The 21049-nt window shown below is 36.6% G+C and overlaps 2 protein-coding genes across 2 annotated transcripts; one reads left to right on the forward strand and one right to left on the reverse strand.

Annotated features, from left to right (window-relative positions):
- Positions 1 to 71: 71 nt before the first annotated feature.
- On the reverse strand, positions 72 to 18938 carry LOC144450199 (transcription factor IIIB 90 kDa subunit-like). The gene is made up of 16 exons (XM_078140787.1): positions 18753 to 18938; positions 18420 to 18497; positions 17654 to 17827; positions 16589 to 16620; positions 15751 to 15823; positions 9582 to 9731; positions 8437 to 8530; positions 8127 to 8253; positions 7638 to 7728; positions 6217 to 6708; positions 5357 to 5418; positions 4853 to 4934; positions 3985 to 4046; positions 2904 to 3212; positions 2009 to 2204; positions 72 to 1647 (listed from the first exon to the last, which is right to left on the reverse strand). The coding sequence occupies exons 1-16, from the start codon at positions 18934 to 18936 to the stop codon at positions 1604 to 1606; spliced, it is 2250 nt and encodes a 749-aa protein (XP_077996913.1). The 5' UTR covers positions 18937 to 18938; the 3' UTR covers positions 72 to 1603.
- LOC144450728 (BTB/POZ domain-containing protein 3-like) lies at positions 11007 to 14747 on the forward strand. Its single transcript, XM_078141424.1, has 2 exons — positions 11007 to 11399; positions 12341 to 14747. Exons 1-2 carry the CDS (start codon positions 11038 to 11040, stop codon positions 13371 to 13373), a joined length of 1395 nt encoding a protein of 464 aa, XP_077997550.1. The 5' UTR covers positions 11007 to 11037; the 3' UTR covers positions 13374 to 14747.
- Positions 18939 to 21049: the final 2111 nt, after the last annotated feature.

The raw sequence follows: 21049 nt of genomic DNA on the forward strand, positions 1-21049 counted from the left end.
TGTGTGGTGTGCTAAGTAACTAAAAGCAATGTAGTAAACTAGAATCACATTTCATGTATAGACTTGTCACCACTTGAATCAATTCAAAACTGATTCAAACTTAAATTGTCCCAACAAGAAAACTGAGCAATGGATTTGGAATTGATTCACTTTTGCTTCTGTGTCGGTTTTGAACTGATTTACTTTGAATTGGTTCAAAACCAACCCCTGAGGTCGTTTTGAACCTTTTCAGCTAAACAGTTCAAAGCGGTTTTATTGCATGTGGGAACAGGAGAACTCACTTGATTCAATTTTGAACCAATTCAATATTCCATTTATTACCTACATCACATTTGTACCCATTTCATTTTTTGGCCATTATTTCCAGGAGGCTTGTAGCAAAGGAATAATTCCATGAAATATAAAGGAGTTATTGTCACTTTTATGCATTTTTAGAGACGATAATCATACACAAAATCTTCAAGAAATCATAATTTTGACATTATCTACAAAAGTAGATGTACATTCACCAACTTCATACAAGCACCAAATGCATACACACTATTAAACTCTTCACCTAACGGCAAATGTTCCAAACCAGTAAGCAGACAGAGCCATGTCACTGTGTCACTATGTCAAGCTTACTTTTTTGTTTGAAAGCTAGGTGTTAGGTTTACGAGAGTGAGACAAGGACAGTATCTGGGCTAACATCCATTGTACACAACTGCTGCAAACTGAATGATTTTTGAGTTTTTACGAAGTTGTGAACACTTCACTATTTGGGTGGTAAAACAAAGGAATTTAGTGTTTTTGTCAAACTCCATGTTATCTGTGTCTTGTTTCATGTAAAAAACACACTTCTGAGCCTTTATCAAACAACTGTATAATTTCTTGTGTTAGGGAGAGTGTCCACTGAGCAGTGAATTTCATAGAAACCTAGAACACCCAAGCTCAGTCCAAATGAGTTTAACATTGAAAACAAATCTTCTGGTACAAAATTGGACATGATTAGCTTTAAAGGGATTGGTATTTATCAAAATATAAATTGGTTGTCTCCTGTGTGAACTTTATTGGACCAACACAGTATTACTATTAGATGAGTTGGTGCTAACAACCAAACCCCATTGTGTGCATTGGAATCACACACAGACGGTATCTCTATTGAAACTGCTCTTTTGAAATCTTTGATTTTAGCCGAGTGAGGTTCGGTACGATCGGTTCTTTTGATCTTGCTGGCCATTTCTGCAGGCTAGTGATCAGACTGCACATGTCAAGTTTGTTGGGATGTTATGTAGATGTATTCACTAATATATCACCACACTTGTTTTGGTCTAGGTGGGAGATAGGTGGCATGAGTTAACCAAATAAAACACAACCGCTTGTGTTCAAGCTGGGATGTAGATGTGTTCACCAAATAAAACACCACTCCTGTGTTCGAGCTGGGATGTAGATGTGTTCAGAAATAAAACATCACTCCTGTGTTCAAGCTGGGATGTAGATGTGTTCAGAAATAAAACATCACTCCTGTGTTCGAGCTGGGATGTAGATGTGTTCAGAAATAAAACATCACTCTTGTGTTCAAGCTGGGATGTAGATGTGTTCACTTGTGTTCTGTGTATGGTAACTAGTCCATGTCTTCAATTTCATAATCATCATAGTTGTCAAGACCTGTACAAACAGAGTACATGTAATAATAAAGATCAAATCAATAAACATCCTAATACTAAAATAATCAGTGCAGCTGAAAACACTGCAAGCAAGAGTGCAAATACCCCTGAGTAATTACACTTGTGGTATGGGGTTCTGTTTGTATTACATACGTTTATCTGAAATGGCAAATTTCCATAAAAATCATAAATATCATACAGCGCAATCATGCGATTTTGTGTGTAATGAAAGATTCCTTCCTTCTTTGCATGCAGGTATGCAATAATGTTTTCGGTACTGCACAGCAGTGAAAATACCACTAGTATGCGATTGCACCAGTGCAAGTAATATGTGGTACATATGTGATAATGACTGGACATACCTGCATGTGCCATTAACTGTACAGCACTGACTGGACCCTCCTCTTCTTCATAATAGTCTGCATGCATTTCATCATCTTCCTCTATTACATTTGTGTCATCAAACACTACTGGACCACTCTCCACAATGACCTCAACATCCTCCTGTGACACTGGTGTAGGTTGTGATTCTAAACGTGCCACTTTGGCAGCCGATGCCTAGAAAGGAAACATTCATAATACTAGTTGAATGGTTAGGTTGGCCAGCTTGGACTCTTTCAAATTGCAGGTTCAAGCCTTACTCCTGCTATTCTTTTCTGAAAGGGCTAAAGTCCTTGCGCAAGATTTGAACAATGACTGTGTTCTAGTCAACTCATCTGGTAGAATGCAGTTTGCAATGTGATGGATTTCAACATGTGTTCATGGAGAGGCTAGATTTGATTATCACTTCCCTGGGGAGTTGATGACGTATCAATAAAGGGCTGTTGTTTCATCAGAGTATATGTCAGTGGTAATAATTACAAAATACTTTGAGACCAGTGTGTAAGAAAATATTATGTTACATGACATTACTTATCGAAGTATTTTGAAAGAAAAGAAATGTTTACCTTCAGTTAGCAAATAAATACCACAACAGAATGGAACTACAACATACCTAGACAGCTGTTCATATACTTGGCACTAATATATATACATGTATGGCAAAAAATGGTAATTTTGTTTTGTAAACTCAAATGTAACAGCTGGCAAAATATGTGATCAAACACAGCAGTTGTGAGTACGAGTATGAGTAATTCTTGTAATTATATCAATGAGGCAATGACATTTGGCTGTAAAATTTAAATAACTTATAGGGTTTGACCTTTCACCCTGTAAAATTGAAATCATTTGACTGATCACCAAGGCAACCAAACTTACCGTGGTTTGATGTGATGTTTTCCGTTTTGCCTGGCCTAGCTGTGGTTGTACCCTCTTGATACTGCCACCAAGCACTGATTTAGTCCTACTTGAAGTGAATGGTAATGGTGATGAAAGGGTTTCCACAATCTGTTGTACAACGACTGGTTCATCTTTTTGTACTTTATTCACCACATCACCTTCCCTGTTCAAGTCTCGTAACACATCATAATTAATTTTACTCGATATTTTCTTTTCTTGTAACATCTTTTCAATGGCTTCACCAGCAGTGTTGGCTTGGATTGGTGGCTTCTTCTTGTATTTTCTTTTCTGAAAATATATATACATAATACCTTTTATTAATGTTTTTCTTATGTTCTGTCAAGGAACATACAAGGTGACATTATAAGACCTTGTCACTACAGGTCAAAGGTGAATACTGTCAGAACCATTATCTCACAAGTACTTTCTGTCGTAGTGAAGAAATATATTGGAGAATAATATAATTATTTCACAGCAAGCTTGATTTAAGGGAAAATGGTGAAAATGACATTTTGACTCATAAGTTGAGTAAATCAGAACCCACAATGACATAGAATTATGCATGCTGTTGTGACAGAACGACCAGTGTATAAATACCATATTTCCTGTGCATGGTGTAATAAGTTTCTATAACTGAACTGAAATTTTGAAAAACTTCTCCCTCTCACTACTGTTGCTAGTAACATAAATAAATCCTTATGCCTGACAACAAATCTCTGTCTCATGTAAGTATAAATTTGATAGTGAATAGAAATTGATACTTGACTCCATTTTTTATAATAGTAACAGTGAAGTTACCTTATTGGAATCTGTCAGTTGATTCTATTAGGAGGTCACCTGACCAAACGGCATACCATCATTATGTTGATGACATCTGAGTGATTTGGACGAAAGCTATGTAGTCGCTTCAAAAACCAGATTCCAATAAAGTAACTTTACTATTACTAACTATAAATTTGATGTGTCAACTTTAACTATTCAGCCTGACATCTGTGTTGTTTCAAGAGATGTCCCACTAGAATGGTAATGATGACTAGTTTTTGTGACGAGTGTTACATACCTTTTTTGCTTCAGGTTTTATAATACCCAACTCCCTATCTCTTTTCTCTTTTTCTTCTTTTTCTGTTTAAGTAAAAGATAGCATTTTACTTCTCAGCTCCCTTATGCATACATTGCAAATAAGAGGGAGGCAATCTTTAGGCAGTGAGTGAATGAGTGGGTGTGCATATGTATGGGTGTGTGTGTGTGTGCACATGTGTGTGTGCACATGTGTGCGTGTGCATGTGTGTGTGTGTGCATCCAACAAATGATATATTATACATTTCATTCATTCATTTGCCAATGATGTGTGATCTTTTTGTTCAGTCCTTATTTTAGCTCTTCTGTGTGTTTCTCATAGTTTTTTAAAAGTGAAGAGAGTCTTTTAATCTCATCTGTAAGTTGTACCTTACATTGCTTTCGATGGGAAAATAATTTCATACATCCAATATTGATTATCCAGTGATACTAATCTAATCTAATCTAATCTAATCTAATCTAATCTAACCTATTCGAAAAAAATTATAACGTGCCAGACTCCAGAACCATAGTACTGTTCAAAGGTGCCAATAAGGGTCAATGCACGCAAAATGTTTTTTGAACATATGTGTCTTTAGTTTGTTCTTGAAAGTGTTCAGATTTGATGATTGCTGTATGTATAAATTAATGGCAAAGAATTCCACAGTCTAAGTGTGCAGTTTGAAAATACATGGCTACTGCATGTCACAAATTGTGCTGAAAGTAGGTGTTCTCTTAGTAGCTGAATGAAGGGAATGTGATACTCATGTATGACTTGACAATGATGAAAAACTCTTGATCAGAAACAAGTATGCTACAGATCAGATTTACTACCTACTCCCTGTAAATAACCTGATTGTACACTAACTCACCTTGTTGTTGTTTCAAGTACTCAGCATTTTCCTTCGTCCAAATTTCAGTCTTTACTTGCACTTCATCTTCACTCAAAATGAACTGTTGATGGAAAGCAGATATTGGCTGTGTTACAAGTACATGTTTTTATCCTTCAGATGTAATTACTAGTTTTTGATTTCATTGACTTCTCCTACACCAATAATGATGCCAAACCTGTTTTGATACTTCGTATTTCACCCTATCCCAACCAAAATCCCAACCTCATCAATATATTTGACCTGATCCAATGCACACTCACTTCTACACCAATTAGTGACACCAAACCTCCTTGATATTTCCTATTTCACCCATCCCACAATGTCGTAAATCACGGACCTCTTTACAGCACCATTCCAGTAGTTCCATATTTCATTGCTTCAGCTGAAATATGTGTTCTGGCTTGTAAGAATGACATTCCACTGATATATTTGACCTGACCCAATCCCCATCCATCCCTACACCAAACATATTTTGATACTAACCATTTCCAATTCTACATCATCAATACCAGTCAAATCCAATTCACCATCATCTTCTTCCACAACTAAAATGAGATGTGATTATTAAGTATCAGTTATCATATCGTAGACTGTATAATGTGTATTGTCTATCCTGTCATAACTCTTCTAGTTTGTTGATACATCAAGTTGAGTATCAAAGTTATCATGCTATATCTGTCAATCATATTGAATCACAGTGCAATGCCAGCCACTCATGATTGCATAATTGTATTATGACCAGTATAAGCCAGCCAAAGCTGTTCACTGCTTGATTTCATTTCATTTCAGACGGCTAGAAAATTGAAGCACGCTCCATACATTTCATTACATACAAACCTGAATAAAATTACTTTTGCCGGGATGTGGGAACCTCTGTGACAGAGATGAGATATCCGGCTGGTAATAACCATAGTTGTTTGTATTATACTTTGAGGAATGAACCCCTGATTGAAACAAGGAACCCCAGGGATCTCAGCTAGATGTTACTACTCTACCACCATTACCAAACATATTGCCAAGAGTAGGCATGTATAATATCAATGTCACATGGTACAACTGATTTATGGCCACTTTATGTGTACATAACATACTAGGGGGATTTGAAATTCATTTATGAATGTAAGTTATTACATAAAGAGGCCATGAAACTTATCTTATCAAAGGATGAAATGTAGCACAAATGTCTGTACATCCAATAGATGTGCTAAGTGTTATCAATCCAATTCATTTGTTTACTTTCATTGTTTGTTTTGACAGTTGAACATTACACATCTAAACAGAACCATAGCAGACAAAACTTTATGTATAGATAAGAAAATACATAAACACCAGTTGTCACTTACCTTTCTCTTCTGGGACCCTGAGGCACTCCTCAATTGTTTCTTTGAGTCCAAGACTTAATGCTGATGGTCTAGGACCAGCAAAGTAATTAGTTTCTAATGATCCACTAATTAGTAAATCTAACGATGGGTCATCAATTTGACCTTTGCTACTTCCTTGGCTGCCGTGCTCCAAAATAACCGACTCGTTATCTGTTAAAGTTTCTGAAACAACAGACTTATTTCCTGAGATGTTTTCCGACATGGATTTGTTTTCTGTAGTATTGTCTGAGACTTGTTCATTTCCTAAATCAGCTGTTCTATTTTGAGTATCATGTTCATCATTTGTGATACATTTTGAAGGACTCTCATGAGCAAGAGTTTGCTGGACCTCATTGTTATCACAAACTTCTGACTTTGTGCCAAGACTTTCTTCTACTATTTGTTTGTCAACAGACTCCAATGTGTCGTCCATGTCAAGGTTGTCCTCTGACACTGTTGAGACATCAGAGATATCTGAAATATACAGCAATGTGTTAATTAAAATTAGCTGTGACTGTATTTCTAATATCAGAAATATACAGAGCAATGCACCAATTACGACACTGGTACTCCAGCCTTCAGTTTACTAAGATAGATGCAAACTAAATCTACTGGTCTTCAATGTGGTAAATTCTTCTGTTGTGCGATTGTAATCACCCTGTGATCAACATAGTATAAACACTGGAAGTCCCAAAACAGCACTGCATGTTCATGGAACTCTAATTAAACTAGTTTTCAGAGATGTCTCTCTACAGAGACTATAAATTAAACCAACATCCATTCAATAGCTTATCACTGTTGTATCAACATGTTGTGACAATAGTTTTAGTTTGTGTCTATCTTAGAAAACCGAAGGCTCAACTACCAGGGTAATAAAATGAGTTCTGACTATGTTTCTAATATCTGTAATATAGAACAATCATACCAATGAAATTAGTGAAGTGAAAATTTAGTATTTCACAGATACATGTAAATCAGCATCAAAGTATCATTAGCACAACTGCTAGGATCTGATTTGATATGGCACAACTGCTATGATCTGATTTGATATGACACAACTGCTAGGATCTGATTTGATATGACACAACTGCTAGGATCTGATTTGATATAGCACAACTGCTATGATCTGATTTGATATAGCACAACTGCTATGATCTGATTTGATATGACACAACTGCTATGATCTGATTTGATATGGCACAACAGCTATGATCTGATTTGATATGACACAACTGCTAGGATCTGATTTGATATGACACAACTGCTATGATCTGATTTGATATGACACAACTGCTAGGATCTGATTTGATATAGCACAACTGCTATGATCTGATTTGATATGGCACAACTGCTATGATCTGATTTGATATGTCAATGACAGGGTTACATGAACATATACTCACTTTTTGATTTCTTCTGTAGAGCTTTTTCTATTTCCATTTGCACTGATGTCAATTCCTCTTGAATTTCTGGTAGCTTATTGATTTCTTCAATCTGTTTGTGAGAGATGAATAAATTGCTGTTAAAGACAAGTCTGATATGATCTTAGCTGTATTTTTGTATGTTTAAGATGCCCAGTAAAATCATTTTCAGCAACCCTGTATCATGCAACCTCTCTCAAATAAGCACTCTGGAAAGTGGCAAATCTGGCTTCAAAGTGGCCTGCTGTACAGTGGAGTGAGGCATTCTGGGAAACAAACAGAGCTAGGAGCTCCTCATCTCTTTAAATCCTTACCTAAACAATACTGAGGCTATTTTAGAGAGGTCACATAATACATAAACTAGAGAAAATGACTTTACAAGTCTAGATCCAACTATATATACAATACCTAGTACCTGAGCTAACTTAGCTTTACATTGCAAATGCTGGTGGATCTTGCTCCCATACCTACCTGGGCTAGCTTAGCTTTTCTCCTGGACATTGTAAATGCTGGTGGATCTTGCTCCTCTTCCAAGTCAATCTTTTGAAATTCATCAATGGTCAATTGACTGGATGGGGTTTCTTCAAACTCAGTTAATCTGTTCACAAAGAAAAGGAAAGATTATCAGTATGAGGAGATACTTTTGTGTCTTTTTGGTCTTCCTTGAAATATTAAAACAAAAGTGGAGGATTTTTGATAAGTTAGTGGAGCTTTAACTAAATATGGAGTAAAAAATCTGAAATAAAAAAGTCTGGGTGATATGAAAGTAGTGATTGTTTACCTTTTCCTTAGTGTTGCATCACACACTTTGACAACACGAATGATTTCTTTCTGTGTTCTACTGAAATCATGAAGACGAGCTGCAACCAGCAATGCTGTCAAAAAACAATTTGTAATAAATACTTGTACATTATCACACATTATGATGGTAATAAAACTACTTTCATTGGACAATGTCTACCTAAGCAAGGTATGGTAAAAATGTCTGGATGATAATGGCAAACTGATTAAAATCTGAATGATCAAGGAGAATGGCTCAGCCCAAGAAACCAAACCAATGGCCCATCCCGACTTTTAGGATATGTGCAAAGAGAAGGGCCAGTTTGTATTGTTCATCATATTCATCTACTTAACTGTGTTGTACTTTTCACTCTCTATGTAATTAGGCACAGTTTATACATTCGGCAGTTGCCTTCTCTAAAAGTGTTTATTATCTACCAAAAGATTTAACATTCAATTCTGAAAGATTTAAAATACATTATGACCTGAAGGTCTATATCCTGTATGTGTTCAATTTCTTACCTACACCACAGAGACCTGAAGGTCTATATCCTGTATGTGTTCAATTTCTTTCCTGCACCACAGAGACCTGAAGGTCTATGTCCTGTATGTGTTCAATTTCTTACCTGCACCACAGAGACCTGAAGGTCTACGTCCTGTATGTGTTCAATTTCTTACCTGCACCACAGAGACCTGAAGGTCTACGTCCTGTATGTGTTCAATTTCTTACCTGCACCACAGAGACCTGAAGGTCTATATCCTGTATGTGTTCAATTTCTTACCTGCACCACAGAGACCTGAAGGTCTAAGTCCTGTATGTGTTCAATTTCTTACCTGCACCACAGAGACCTGAAGGTCTAAGTCCTGTATGTGTTCAATTTCTTACCTGCACCACAGAGACCTGAAGGTCTAAGTCCTGTATGTGTTCAATTTCTTACCTGCACCACAGAGACCTGAAGGTCTATATCCTGTATGTGTTCAATTTCTTATCTGCACCACAGAGACCTGAAGGTCTACGTCCTGTATGTGTTCAATTTCTTACCTGCACCACAGAGACCTGAAGGTCTACATCCTGTATGTGTTCAATTTCTTACCTGCACCACAGAGACCTGAAGGTCTATATCCTGTATGTGTTCAATTTCTTACCTGCACCACAGAGACCTGAAGGTCTACGTCCTGTATGCATCCAATCCCTCTTCATCCTTGATACGAGTCGCAATGCTGTCATTGATACTTCATGTGTCTTTTCACTGAATTCCAATTTGTGAGCAAAACGTGGAATATACAGACATGGATCTAGATCAAAATATAGACACAATATTATATTATAAATTTTTTAGTAACTGCAAAATTTTTTGTATTGCTGATACTTCTAACATTGATTGTGTATTAAATTAGCCATTCTGCAGGAATCACGGCAATATAATTATTTACTTGGTCAGATGACAATCTCCAGACATAAGGCCAACAGACATTGACTGTTTACAAATTATGAAGACAAACATAAATAAAAATGCAGACTTTTAATAAACTTTGCATAAAATATGGAAATTTTACAATCAATTGGGAAAATATACCATAAAATCTACAATATTCTGAATAGTAGTGATGCTTCAGACTACTGCTAAATATTTTAGGCATTTTTTTGTTATGTTTTGTTTTCAGGAAAAGTGCACACACAAACACACACCTATTTGTCATAGGGCACTCTGACTTCAGATATTATGATAAAAAAGTATCATTTCTGTGATTAAAAGATTTTTTCTGAAATTATTGTACAATTTATTTTCTTCTGTAATTTGTAAACTGAGCTTTTTAGTTGTAAATGTCAAAGGGTATATTTAATATTTATTTTGTCTAGTTGCTATGTACACTTTACATTCTCAGTGTAGGCAAGTTTTGGCTTGATAAGGTGACATGGCAGTCATGTTTGTTTTTACTGAATTACTTTATTGTTATTTTATTTGTACATTGTTATGCAAATCGTACTTTGTTATCCTTCCCTCAATTTATGATCATTATGTGACTGACAGCTCAAACTGAGCTAGCTCACAAACAAGCACATCAAAGTATGTGCGTTATTCACCGCTGACTTGACTGTCAATCATCAATACCGATTAGCATCATGGGTAACGTGAATTTATTAAAGATGGCGACCGTTCGTCTGTGAAGTTGAGACTCTGGTACGTGTGAAAACAACAAACTGGGGTTTCTTTTGATTTTGCGTTGAAACTTCTACATGCATATTTATTTAGACATCCAGTACAGCCTCAATATGGTAAGAGCGGTGTATCCGGAATATATGACATAAATTTGTTGAAGATTTCCGATACGCCTGGGAAATTTGGGGTCTCGACGACTCTCCGGTCTCCGTCCATCATAAACATCTGTCGAATCCCCGAGCAGCAGGAAATTGTTGTGGTCAGAACAGCGTCCTTGCCACAATCGTGTCCTGTGTTAATCAGTTCCAGTTGATAACAATTTCCGTTACTGTGTGTCTACTACGGGCGTCGCTGACCATTTATAGGCAATCACCATGATCAGTAAGTGAGCGCTGTGTGAATCCCTCAGCCTAGCCTTTTCAATAACAACATTGTCAACAATGGATTACAGTCATTCCGATTTCAAGCAAGTTGTCGTACCCAGTGACAACAACGACGACAAACGTGTTTGCATGATGACAGACACGCAGGTTACACCACCAGTGACGGTAAGCGAGAACTGGCAGGCAAATAAAGCAACAGTTCGGGAGAGAAATGCCTACATGCTCCAGAACGAGCTAATGAGTGACGTTCATTTTCTAGTTGGACCGAAGAATTTGTGTCAGCGAGTCCCAGCTCATAAATACGTCCTAGCTACAGGAAGTTCTGTCTTCTATGCTATGTTCTACGGCGACTTGGCAGAAAACAGGGCAGATATTGAAATACCAGACGTTGAGGCACAAGCATTTATCAATTTACTCAAGTAGGTACAACATGGACGTCCCACATCCATATGGCAAATGAAATGCACTTTATATGGTTGGTTGATTGAGTACATAATTCAACAACTATTTTGTGAACGACAAACTAGTCTACGTAAATTTCATATGATCACTTATTTTTAGTTTTCCTTTCATTTTGTCTTTCAACCTTTTCTTTCTCTACTTTTGCGTTAGAAATTGCATATCTTGTTTTTTTTTACTTTGTCGAAAAATTGCCCTTTGTTTTAGCGATACAATGTAGCTAAAGGTAAAGAACAAGTGTACATGTACTGTTTCACTTTGTCCAGAGTGAGTTACTTTTGACATTTCTATATATGTTCAGTTGACATGCTCACCAAAGATTAAATAATATCAATGTAATGATAGCTTGACTTCAACAATCTAAAATATGCGAGACTCCAGAGTAAATGCTTGTCACGCTATTGTTGCAGATTCATGTTCATGCATTTACAAATATTACTGACTTTCTTCATATCAGTGGAATTCAATTTGTGGGCATAAAACTAAGGTTAAAAATTGTGCAATATTCACTACATCTAAAGTCAAACTAGATTCTTGATAATTATTCTTGACAACATAACTGTCATTCTGGCACACACACCCCCCCCCCCCCCCCCCCCAGAAAAAAAAAAAAAAAAAAAAAATTAAAAGTACCATGGTGTCACTAGATGTGCAAGGCAATCTAAAGTTACATCACATAGTATGTACGACAGGGTAATTATTTCAAAGGGGATATCTGGCATGCAGCCACTAACAGAACTCTGCAAGGGTTCATGACACACTCCTGTGGTAGTTAAAACGGCACAGCTGTTAACAGACTTTCTGTGAACCCTTCCTAATTCTGTATACTGAAATATTTTATGTCCATGCAAACATTTTGTTTTCCATTACTGACATTTTCCTCTCTTTATTTCATCTGTAGGTATTTATACTGTGACGAGATAGACTTAACCGCAGACACTGTTTTGAGTACTCTGTATGCGGCCAAGAAGTACATAGTTCCACATCTGGCTAGAGCCTGTGTGGGATTCTTAGAGACCAGTCTCAGTGCCAGGAATGCCTGCATATTTCTCAGTCAAAGCAGACTGTTTGAAGAACCTGAACTGACGCAGCGTTGTTGGGAAGTCATTGATGCTCAAGCAGAGGAAGCATTGAAATCTGATGGATTCTGTGATATTGATCACACAACTCTGGAGTCTGTACTGTGTAGGGAAACACTGAATGCTAAGGAGAGTGTAATTTTTGAAGCTGCTGCTAGGTGGGCAGAGGTAGAATGTAAGAGGCAAGATTTGAAACCTACCCCTGAAAATAAGCGCAAAGTGCTAGGCAGGTCTTTGTATGTGGTACGGGTTCCTGCCATGCCAATTGAAGAATTTGCCAACAACGTGGCCACATCTGGTCTACTAACATTGAAGGAAACCACTGATATCTTTCTACATTACACAGCTAGACACAAACCTAAACTAGACTTCTGTTCCAAGCCACGTGTAGGTCTGAAACCAAGACGTGTGCATCGCTTTCAGTCATCTGCATATCGCAGCAATCAGTGGCGCTATCGTGGCCGTACTGACAGTATACAGTTTGCTGTTGACAAGCGTATTTTCATTGCAGGGTATGGGTTATATGGGTCTAGCTCGGGAGCTTATGAATACAAGGTACACATAGAATTAAAGCGTGCTGGCAAAATTCTTGGGCAGAGACACACCCAGTTTTTCTCTGACGGATCCAGTAATACTTTCCCAGTGCTTTTTGAGCACCCAATTCAAATTGAACAGGATACATATTACACTGCTAGTGTCATACTAGAGGGAACTGAACTCAGTTACTTTGGTCAAGAGGGTCTGACTGAAGTGTCCTGCAATGATGTTACATTTCAATTTCAGTGTTCCACAGAGAGCACCAATGGTACTGGCGTACAGGGTGGACAGATACCAGAAATGATCTTTTATGCTTGAAGCCATAAATGTGCAAATACAAATAGTATACATTAATATTTTAAGTCTACAACAAGAAAATACTGGTGGTTATAATTTGCATTTTCTGTGGACAATTTATTTCTTGGTAGTCAAAGCCAGTGAAATTCAGTAGTTAAAACTTGAAGACTTGTTTCACATAACTCCTGTACAGTGTACAGTCTAAAATATTACTTTACTGGCAGTACATACAAATATTTATGACATTTAATTGGTTAACAATTAGTGGATTGTGAGCATTTGTTATTAATTGGACACTGATGATATAAACAATGGTAGCAAGGGCCATTACTTTAAATTTTATAGAACTGTGGCCAAACTTTTCACTGATGTACATGTAGCTACATCAATGATGGTGCTACTGTTGTCTTGTTGTTACATGAAAATACTAGTTTCTAAGCAGGGTGTTCAATACTTAGATCATGTTCATAAAAAAACAACAGGTGCTTGAGAACATCAGTTTGATGGTAAAAAATTGCTTCAGAGTACATCAATCTTATATCTTACAGAGTTTGTGATGTGGTTCAGTTTAATACAATATAAAAATGTATATATTATATTGACTTAATCATTTTGCCCATACATTCTTTTGTAGTATGGAAAGGTGAGTGAAACACCAGACTTTAAAGTCATTTTGTAAATTCCTCCACCCCCAGTAAATAAAAACACTTGCAGGAACAAGACTTTGAGCACATGGATTTGTAATATGCGAAGTGGCAATATTAATCCAATGAGATATTTTAACAATCCTTGCATTATTTTACTAAACCATCAGGCTCATCTTTTGAATGCTTGCCATATTTTTAGTGGTAAAGATTTCTAGTTATTGAGATATTCTTGTGTAAAAAATGAATAACTTTACCATGTACTCTCTAGATTATTGTTTTGTCATATTGTGCAATGATGGCTGTTATTTTTAACAATATCTTAGATTTGTCAGTGCTATAAATAATTTATTTCCAAATACTATCTCTTTATCCCCTTGTAATTATACATGTATCAATAGTCTTGTATTTGTGGTAACACACCATTTTACAATGTTCATTAGGGTATTATGACATACACAGAGTCAGGGTTCATCTCAGATAATTCACTCAGGATAGCCTAGGTGTTAAGTAGTAAGACCTCAGATGTGGCTGCGTTCAGAAGGTTATCAAACAAAAGTCAAAAGATGACAGTACATCTACTCACAGTTCCTATGGAGTGCACTGCACCCCCCCCCTCCCAACTATCGACATATGATCACTTTTAACAGTTAGCAAAATTTGCACTAGTATCAAGTAGCTAAACTAGGTGTTAATTTTCAAGACAATAATTATGTACATTAAATTTTGTTGTTTATATTAAACATGATATACTGTATAACTAAGACTGTATGAATGGTTGTCCATTGGCTCTTTACTTTCTCACTTGGTATTAAGACTCTATTCACTAAACATCTGTGAGCAGTTGTGTCATTCTATGGTCTTAGCAACACCACAATACACTACTCACAGTCATGATAAGAAGTGACAATACACTGATCTTTCTATCAGAGTTGGTTATTTTTAGACATGCTGGAAGGTAACCCTAAATAAATAACAAATTGTGATATTCAATTTGTCTGGTGAGAAATTTTGGCATTTCAAAACAGGATAAGGAAGTGCATTTTACATAACTTTTTGTATGAAAGCAGATTGTAGAAAGATTATGATAAACATACATATAACAAAATGATTAGTCTTGCTTGCCTGACTAGTGACTACATGTTTTCCTAGTTGTAAGGTACATGAGGTTCCTGAGTGACTACACTGTGTGTGAGATGTGATGTCAGTCATGTAGTCTGTCCGCAAACAGGTATGTAACCTATGCTCATTTAACATGTAAAGTAAAGCTTTGTGAATGTAGTATAGAAAGCATACTTGTTCTACAATAACTAGAGATTCTCAACAGAGAAACTCTTCCAAATGACAGTAACAACACTTGTGAATCAATCACTCCTATACTTCACATCACATAGAGGGCGCTAGTCATGAGTTGGAGTGAAACAAAGGTGAGGTTGATTTCATCTTAGCTGCATTTGTTATGCTTGCGTACCCAGTAAAATCATTTCACAAATCCACAATTGCTATGATGCCCAGCCCAAGTGTAAAGCAGGTCTTTTCATAGTACAATTGCCAATTTTTACAGCTCCATTTGAGAAAGTCCATGTGATGCAAGGTTTCCTATGAATGTGAAGCGCAGCTATGGTGAAATCAGCCTTACTTAAGTCCCTATGTAAGTTTACAGTTACTACAATTTTGTATATGCTAATGTGAAGTGTGTATTGACAAATAGATCATATAGGACATGAACACATAATAATATTATGGTACTGTACCTATAGCTGGTAGGTTGATGTGGAGCTCTGTTGACAATTTGAGGTAAGTTTTACCCAGGACATAAACATTCACCTAAAATAATGAAAATGGTAGAAATTTGTCATTGTTGCTACAGTGAATACTCATGAACCACAAGGGCCTCAAATAAAGAAGCAAGAATTGTGATTAACTTGTGTCTATCTCTGCCACCTGATTTTTTTTTGCTTAATTTTCTGTTCATGCAGTATGCTTGTTTTTAACAGCTAATTAGATAGGCAGACAATTTTTATTTATAAAAAATGTCATAGAAATTTACAGATATAAAATAATTCATTTGATCATTGAGATGGTGGTGAACTATGGAAACAAGGAAGGAGAACTATGCTGACATTTGTTGACAAGGAAACACGGCATGTTAATAAACAACACGGAAAGAACTCAACATGGAACATGGAAAGAAATCCATTATCTACCCTTTGAGTGTATTGTACAGTTGACTTTCAGACCTTCTTTTGACCACAGACTAGTATGACAGGTGTCATTTTTGAATAAATTTACATTAAATTATAAGCATGCCATTCAACTACTGTAGTACTACTGTACTGTGTTCCTAATTGCCACACTACCTCTTCCAACAACAGAGATTGATATTTCTATCAGCTTGCAAAGCAAACTAAGATATTCAAGAGATATAAAATTCTTGTTTGGAGTAAATAGTTTTTTCACATGCCTCCAGGAATGCCTGGTCGTATGTCACATAGAGGTCATAAAAGTGGCAAATTGAAATGCACGCAATTGTCCAAAGTAAAATTCCAGTGATTTTTGACTACATATTGATCAATTATAATAATATCCAACCTGAAGTAGATCACTGAAGTCCAGTAACATATCTACAAATGCTGTTTTAAGGAGAAACTCACTATGATATCATACGTTGATGCACATTCCAACCGTTGGTGGCGCTTTACTACAACCAATGACAGGAAAGCATTAACAAGTTTACTTGTCATGTTTGTAACAAGTTCTGTTTGTTACTGCTAGCCTGTTGTTGGTTGTATATAATTCCATCACTGGACTAGTGAGACAATTCTACTATACATGAATACATATATCTCAAGACGCAATGATGTCATTTAGTTTACATTTCATAAAGGTGTTTTACTGCCATGATGTAGTTCTTCACATTTTTTACTTAAAACAACTAATGATGACACTGTCTTTCATTTCTCATATCACAGACTTTCACTGGTATTTTTGTTCTCACTGTGGCAGTATTGAATTGGTACACTATACAGCACCACCAACAATTGTTGAGCATCGATGGACAGTACCCAAACTAATAATAATATAGGATACTACTGTAGAAACCATGCTTTCACCCTACTAAGATAGACAAACTAAAACTAATATTGTTGCTCAATGTTCTAGATTACATAAATAGATGGTAGCGGTGCCCTGGTTGTACAGATATAATCACCTGGTAATCAAGATAGTGTAAGTCCCCAAAATGTACACTGTATGATTATTGACTTCATCAGAAATGCTACCCTACTGTGAGTATATTTAAACAAATGTCCATTCCATAGTTTACTAGTATATCAACATGTCACAACAATAGTTTTAGTTTATGTCTATCTTCGTCAGCTGAAAGCTTGGTATCCACTGTCGTGTGTCACCCCCCTTATATAATAACATTGATGTAGCTCTCTATACCGAACAATACAAATGCTAACTAAATGTAACAGAAATGTGCTTGCTCTCTCATTTATCCCTATGGACAAGCACATGCAGATGTCAAGATAAAGACATAGCCATCAGTAGGAGCAAACACTTGGGGCATCAAAATAAAAACAAAATCTATAAACAGCTGATTACGGCTGACAAATCAAAGACGAATGGTAGCATGTATATGTAAAAAGATACGAGGTGTGCCTTCAGTTCTGCACACTAAATACAGACATGCTGCAACTACATGGTTGGTCTTTCTACCCCTTGTCAATCGTTTGGAGACAGCCATCTTGAAGAAGTTATAAGCTGTATCTATACAGTGTTGGTTTAATTTTAGCTGTGCACCTAGTGCCTGGATCTTTCTTTTACCTACAGGATAAACATAACAACATAACGTAATCAGTGCCAGTAAGGTATACATCAGGTATTTTTGCAAGTGACTGTGATATGATTTGTGGCACTCATGAAAGTACAACAGAAAACATAGTAAGCTTGAGTGTACGCACATACCCTGCGTAATCACACTCAATCATACCCATTTGCAAAAACATAACTTCGTTCATGCGAGTCTGAGTATGAGGATTGCAAGGATGCTCATTTGCATACATGTACACATTATAGAAATCATTAGATTTGGGAACATATTGATTTGACATAATTTGCCTGTTATTGTTGTGTTGTCACAATCAATACTTGGCATTGTAATAGATCATCTTGAAGTTGAAGTCTTGTCCATCTGTGAATCTATCTTAAAGAACATTAAGAAATCCTCCCTACCAAAGTTTCATGGTATAATGGTGGATTAACTTATCACTAATAATACTGTGTAAAATAAACTTGAGTTTTCTATCATTCACTTTAATACACAGTCACACTGTGTGTAGAAGCCTGCATGCTGTAAAGATGTCAGCAAGGATTCATCTGTAATAATTTGTGAATTATACATGTATTTCATACTTACCATTTTGGAGTGTCACTGCTCTGGATTCTTTACCAAAGCCATGATGGAAACTGCTACCCAAAGAGTGGGCTTTACCACCTACAGAGAACACAAGCATGAAAGCAAATCATTATAGTGATTTTTTAAACAGTATTTTACACTAAGCATTGGCCAAGGGCCATATAGCCAGCTACTTCCCTATCTATGACTACTTTTTCCAAGTTATAAATATTTACAGAATGTTAACATTTATATTGCTGAAAGGTGACTACATTGTATTTCAAAGCCGAGTAAAGACTTCAAGTGTAGGGTCATGACCTCTACTATCACACTATCTGGGTGAGGGATATTTACCTTCTGCTGACACATATTGTCCAATCACTGAAGCCCCTCCAAGAGCATTTTCTGTAAAGTTGACTTCTGATACGATGATATTGTCTTCTAACACCGACCCACATCCAACACAGACGGCATTTCCACGAGCTTGATCAATATCAATTTCACTTCCCCCACAATTGGGACAAGCGGTCTTCGACATCGTTAATTTCTTACCGGTGAAACCGATGAAGTGTCTCTTAGTGAGATAGCGAAGATCAAGAGAAAACGATGGGTAACGTTAGTCGTTACTCAGATGATACAATCCATGTACAACAATACGGCCGGGTGATGGTAATATTATTAGTATCAAAACATGAAACAATCTGTTCATGAACACCTTTGTATTATGGAATCTGTAACCACAATAGTTTGTGCATTAAATAAGTCAAATTATATTAGGCTTACATGCTAGCTTTATCTCCAATACAAGCCATATAAACCGATATACATTTAGGAGGCAGGTTGTTGCACAAGCAAGAATCATCAATGAAATCGATGATGGAGTACACGCATGCGCTTAATGTTTTGACCTTCGACCCTTAACCCGGTACCCTCAGATTGCAGAGACACGACGAGTGTGAAGCTACCAACGTATCTGCCCTGCATGCAAAGCCTAGCCGACTGCTCTCTGTTTCTATACCTTATCAGACGGAGTATTAGACTAAGGAATGAAGAAGAAAATATTGCAAGTAATCACAGTAACATGTAGTAAGGATTTCACCATTTGATATCTGGTTGGGGTGCCGGAGGATTTTTAGAAAACATCCAAAAGTGAAAAAAACTTGATAGCTGACCAACTCAGAACTTCTTAGACTCGATCCACTCAGACTTTGAACGACCAACTTCATGTGAATATTATTAATATTGCGCAAGTCAATGAACTGTACACTCCCATGTAAAATTGCATATGTTGATAAGAAATGTTCTTATATTATGAAATGTTCCTATGTTGATACAAATGTTTCTAAGAATACTTTCTTAAAGGGTGTACTTTCGCGGTAGACGTTCGTCGACAATATTTATTCAACATCGCAAACTACAAAGGCATGTGAACAGTACAGTTCTGTCAGTTTTTTTCTGTCACGTGCTTCAAGATTACTGGAGTTATAACTTAATATACTAGTACCCAAGTTGAGAGTGCCAAGCATTTATTTCCCCCCTCTGTTCGACGTGTAAATGGCATCCTAGTTTGTTTTCAACATTGACATTGCAGGTACTATGGGGGCGCCAATGATCGTCCCAGTATACATGTATTAGTGTGAACATGATAAATAGCTATCGATACTGTAAATATGAATTTGTTTTCAAGGAAACTACCTACAAATGTCGAAGGTTTGCGCTAACTGTCAAATCAAATTTCGGGTGACTGCCATCAAATCAAATTACGGGTGACCCTAAAACGACTGACAATCCAAATGACAGAAAACGGATGACAGCATTACTAAGAATAGTAACTAAACCTTTTTCATAACGATGAAATATTTTTACATGCAATGGTATGGCAAGCAATATTTCAAGATACCGTGAGAATCTTTTCTCAGTTTGTTCAGGTTTCTATAAGCTAAAATTCATGAATTTTTATTACCTTAACATATTAAGATAGCACCACTGAGAAAACACACTTAATAGTCCTTGAATTTCAAAAAAAACATCAAGGAAGGGCTTGATTTGGCCGAAAAAATATAATTTGTTTGCATATCTGAAGAGTTGTCTTCAGTATCACTGTGACGTTCTACCGAACGGATATGGAATTTTTATCAAGGTAAACACACACACACACACACACACACACACACACACACACACACACACACACACACACACACACATACACACACACACACATGCATTTAATATATATACACACTTTGGTTGGGTGATGTCTGATGAAATTTATCGATATTATACATGTCACTTACTTTATTATGATGATGCATATGTGTGTGGGTGGGGGGGGGGTATGTCCCCTCCCGCGATATGTGGGTGTTTTTAAAATTACGGTAACACCAAGGAGACATTTTAAAACACCAACGTGATAATATGACAGCATACACGAATACTGATTTTGTTGTTATCCTTGGAGAAAGAATTTAGTAGGATTGCTTTCCACAGTTTTCCCTCCCTCAATTGTTCTCTTGATACCCCCCCCCCCCCCGATTGAAAATTGTCGGCAAATTAACTCTACGCACAATCTGCTATCCATGCCTCATATCATGTATGGAATATGCATAAATCTAGATTAGAATTTAGGCCTCCATTATAGACATTGGAGA

The sequence above is a fragment of the Glandiceps talaboti genome, chromosome 2, assembly GCF_964340395.1.
Source record: "Glandiceps talaboti chromosome 2, keGlaTala1.1, whole genome shotgun sequence".
Lineage (NCBI taxonomy): Eukaryota > Metazoa > Hemichordata > Enteropneusta > Spengelidae > Glandiceps > Glandiceps talaboti.

Excerpts from the sequence above, each read along its gene's own strand:
- LOC144450728 (XM_078141424.1), top strand. The coding sequence starts at position 11,038 with ATGGATTACAGTCATTCCGATTTCAAGCAAGTTGTCGTACCCAGTGAC. Across the intron at positions 11,400-12,340 it reads GCATTTATCAATTTACTCAA|GTATTTATACTGTGACGAGA; the intron begins GTAGGTACAACA and ends TTTCATCTGTAG.
- LOC144450199 (XM_078140787.1), bottom strand. The coding sequence starts at position 18,936 with ATGTCGAAGACCGCTTGTCCCAATTGTGGGGGAAGTGAAATTGATATT. Across the intron at positions 9,732-15,750 it reads CATCAACCTACCAGCTATAG|ATCCATGTCTGTATATTCCA; the intron begins GTACAGTACCAT and ends ATTTTGATCTAG. Across the intron at positions 5,419-6,216 it reads CAGGGTCCCAGAAGAGAAAG|TTGTGGAAGAAGATGATGGT; the intron begins GTAAGTGACAAC and ends ATCTCATTTTAG.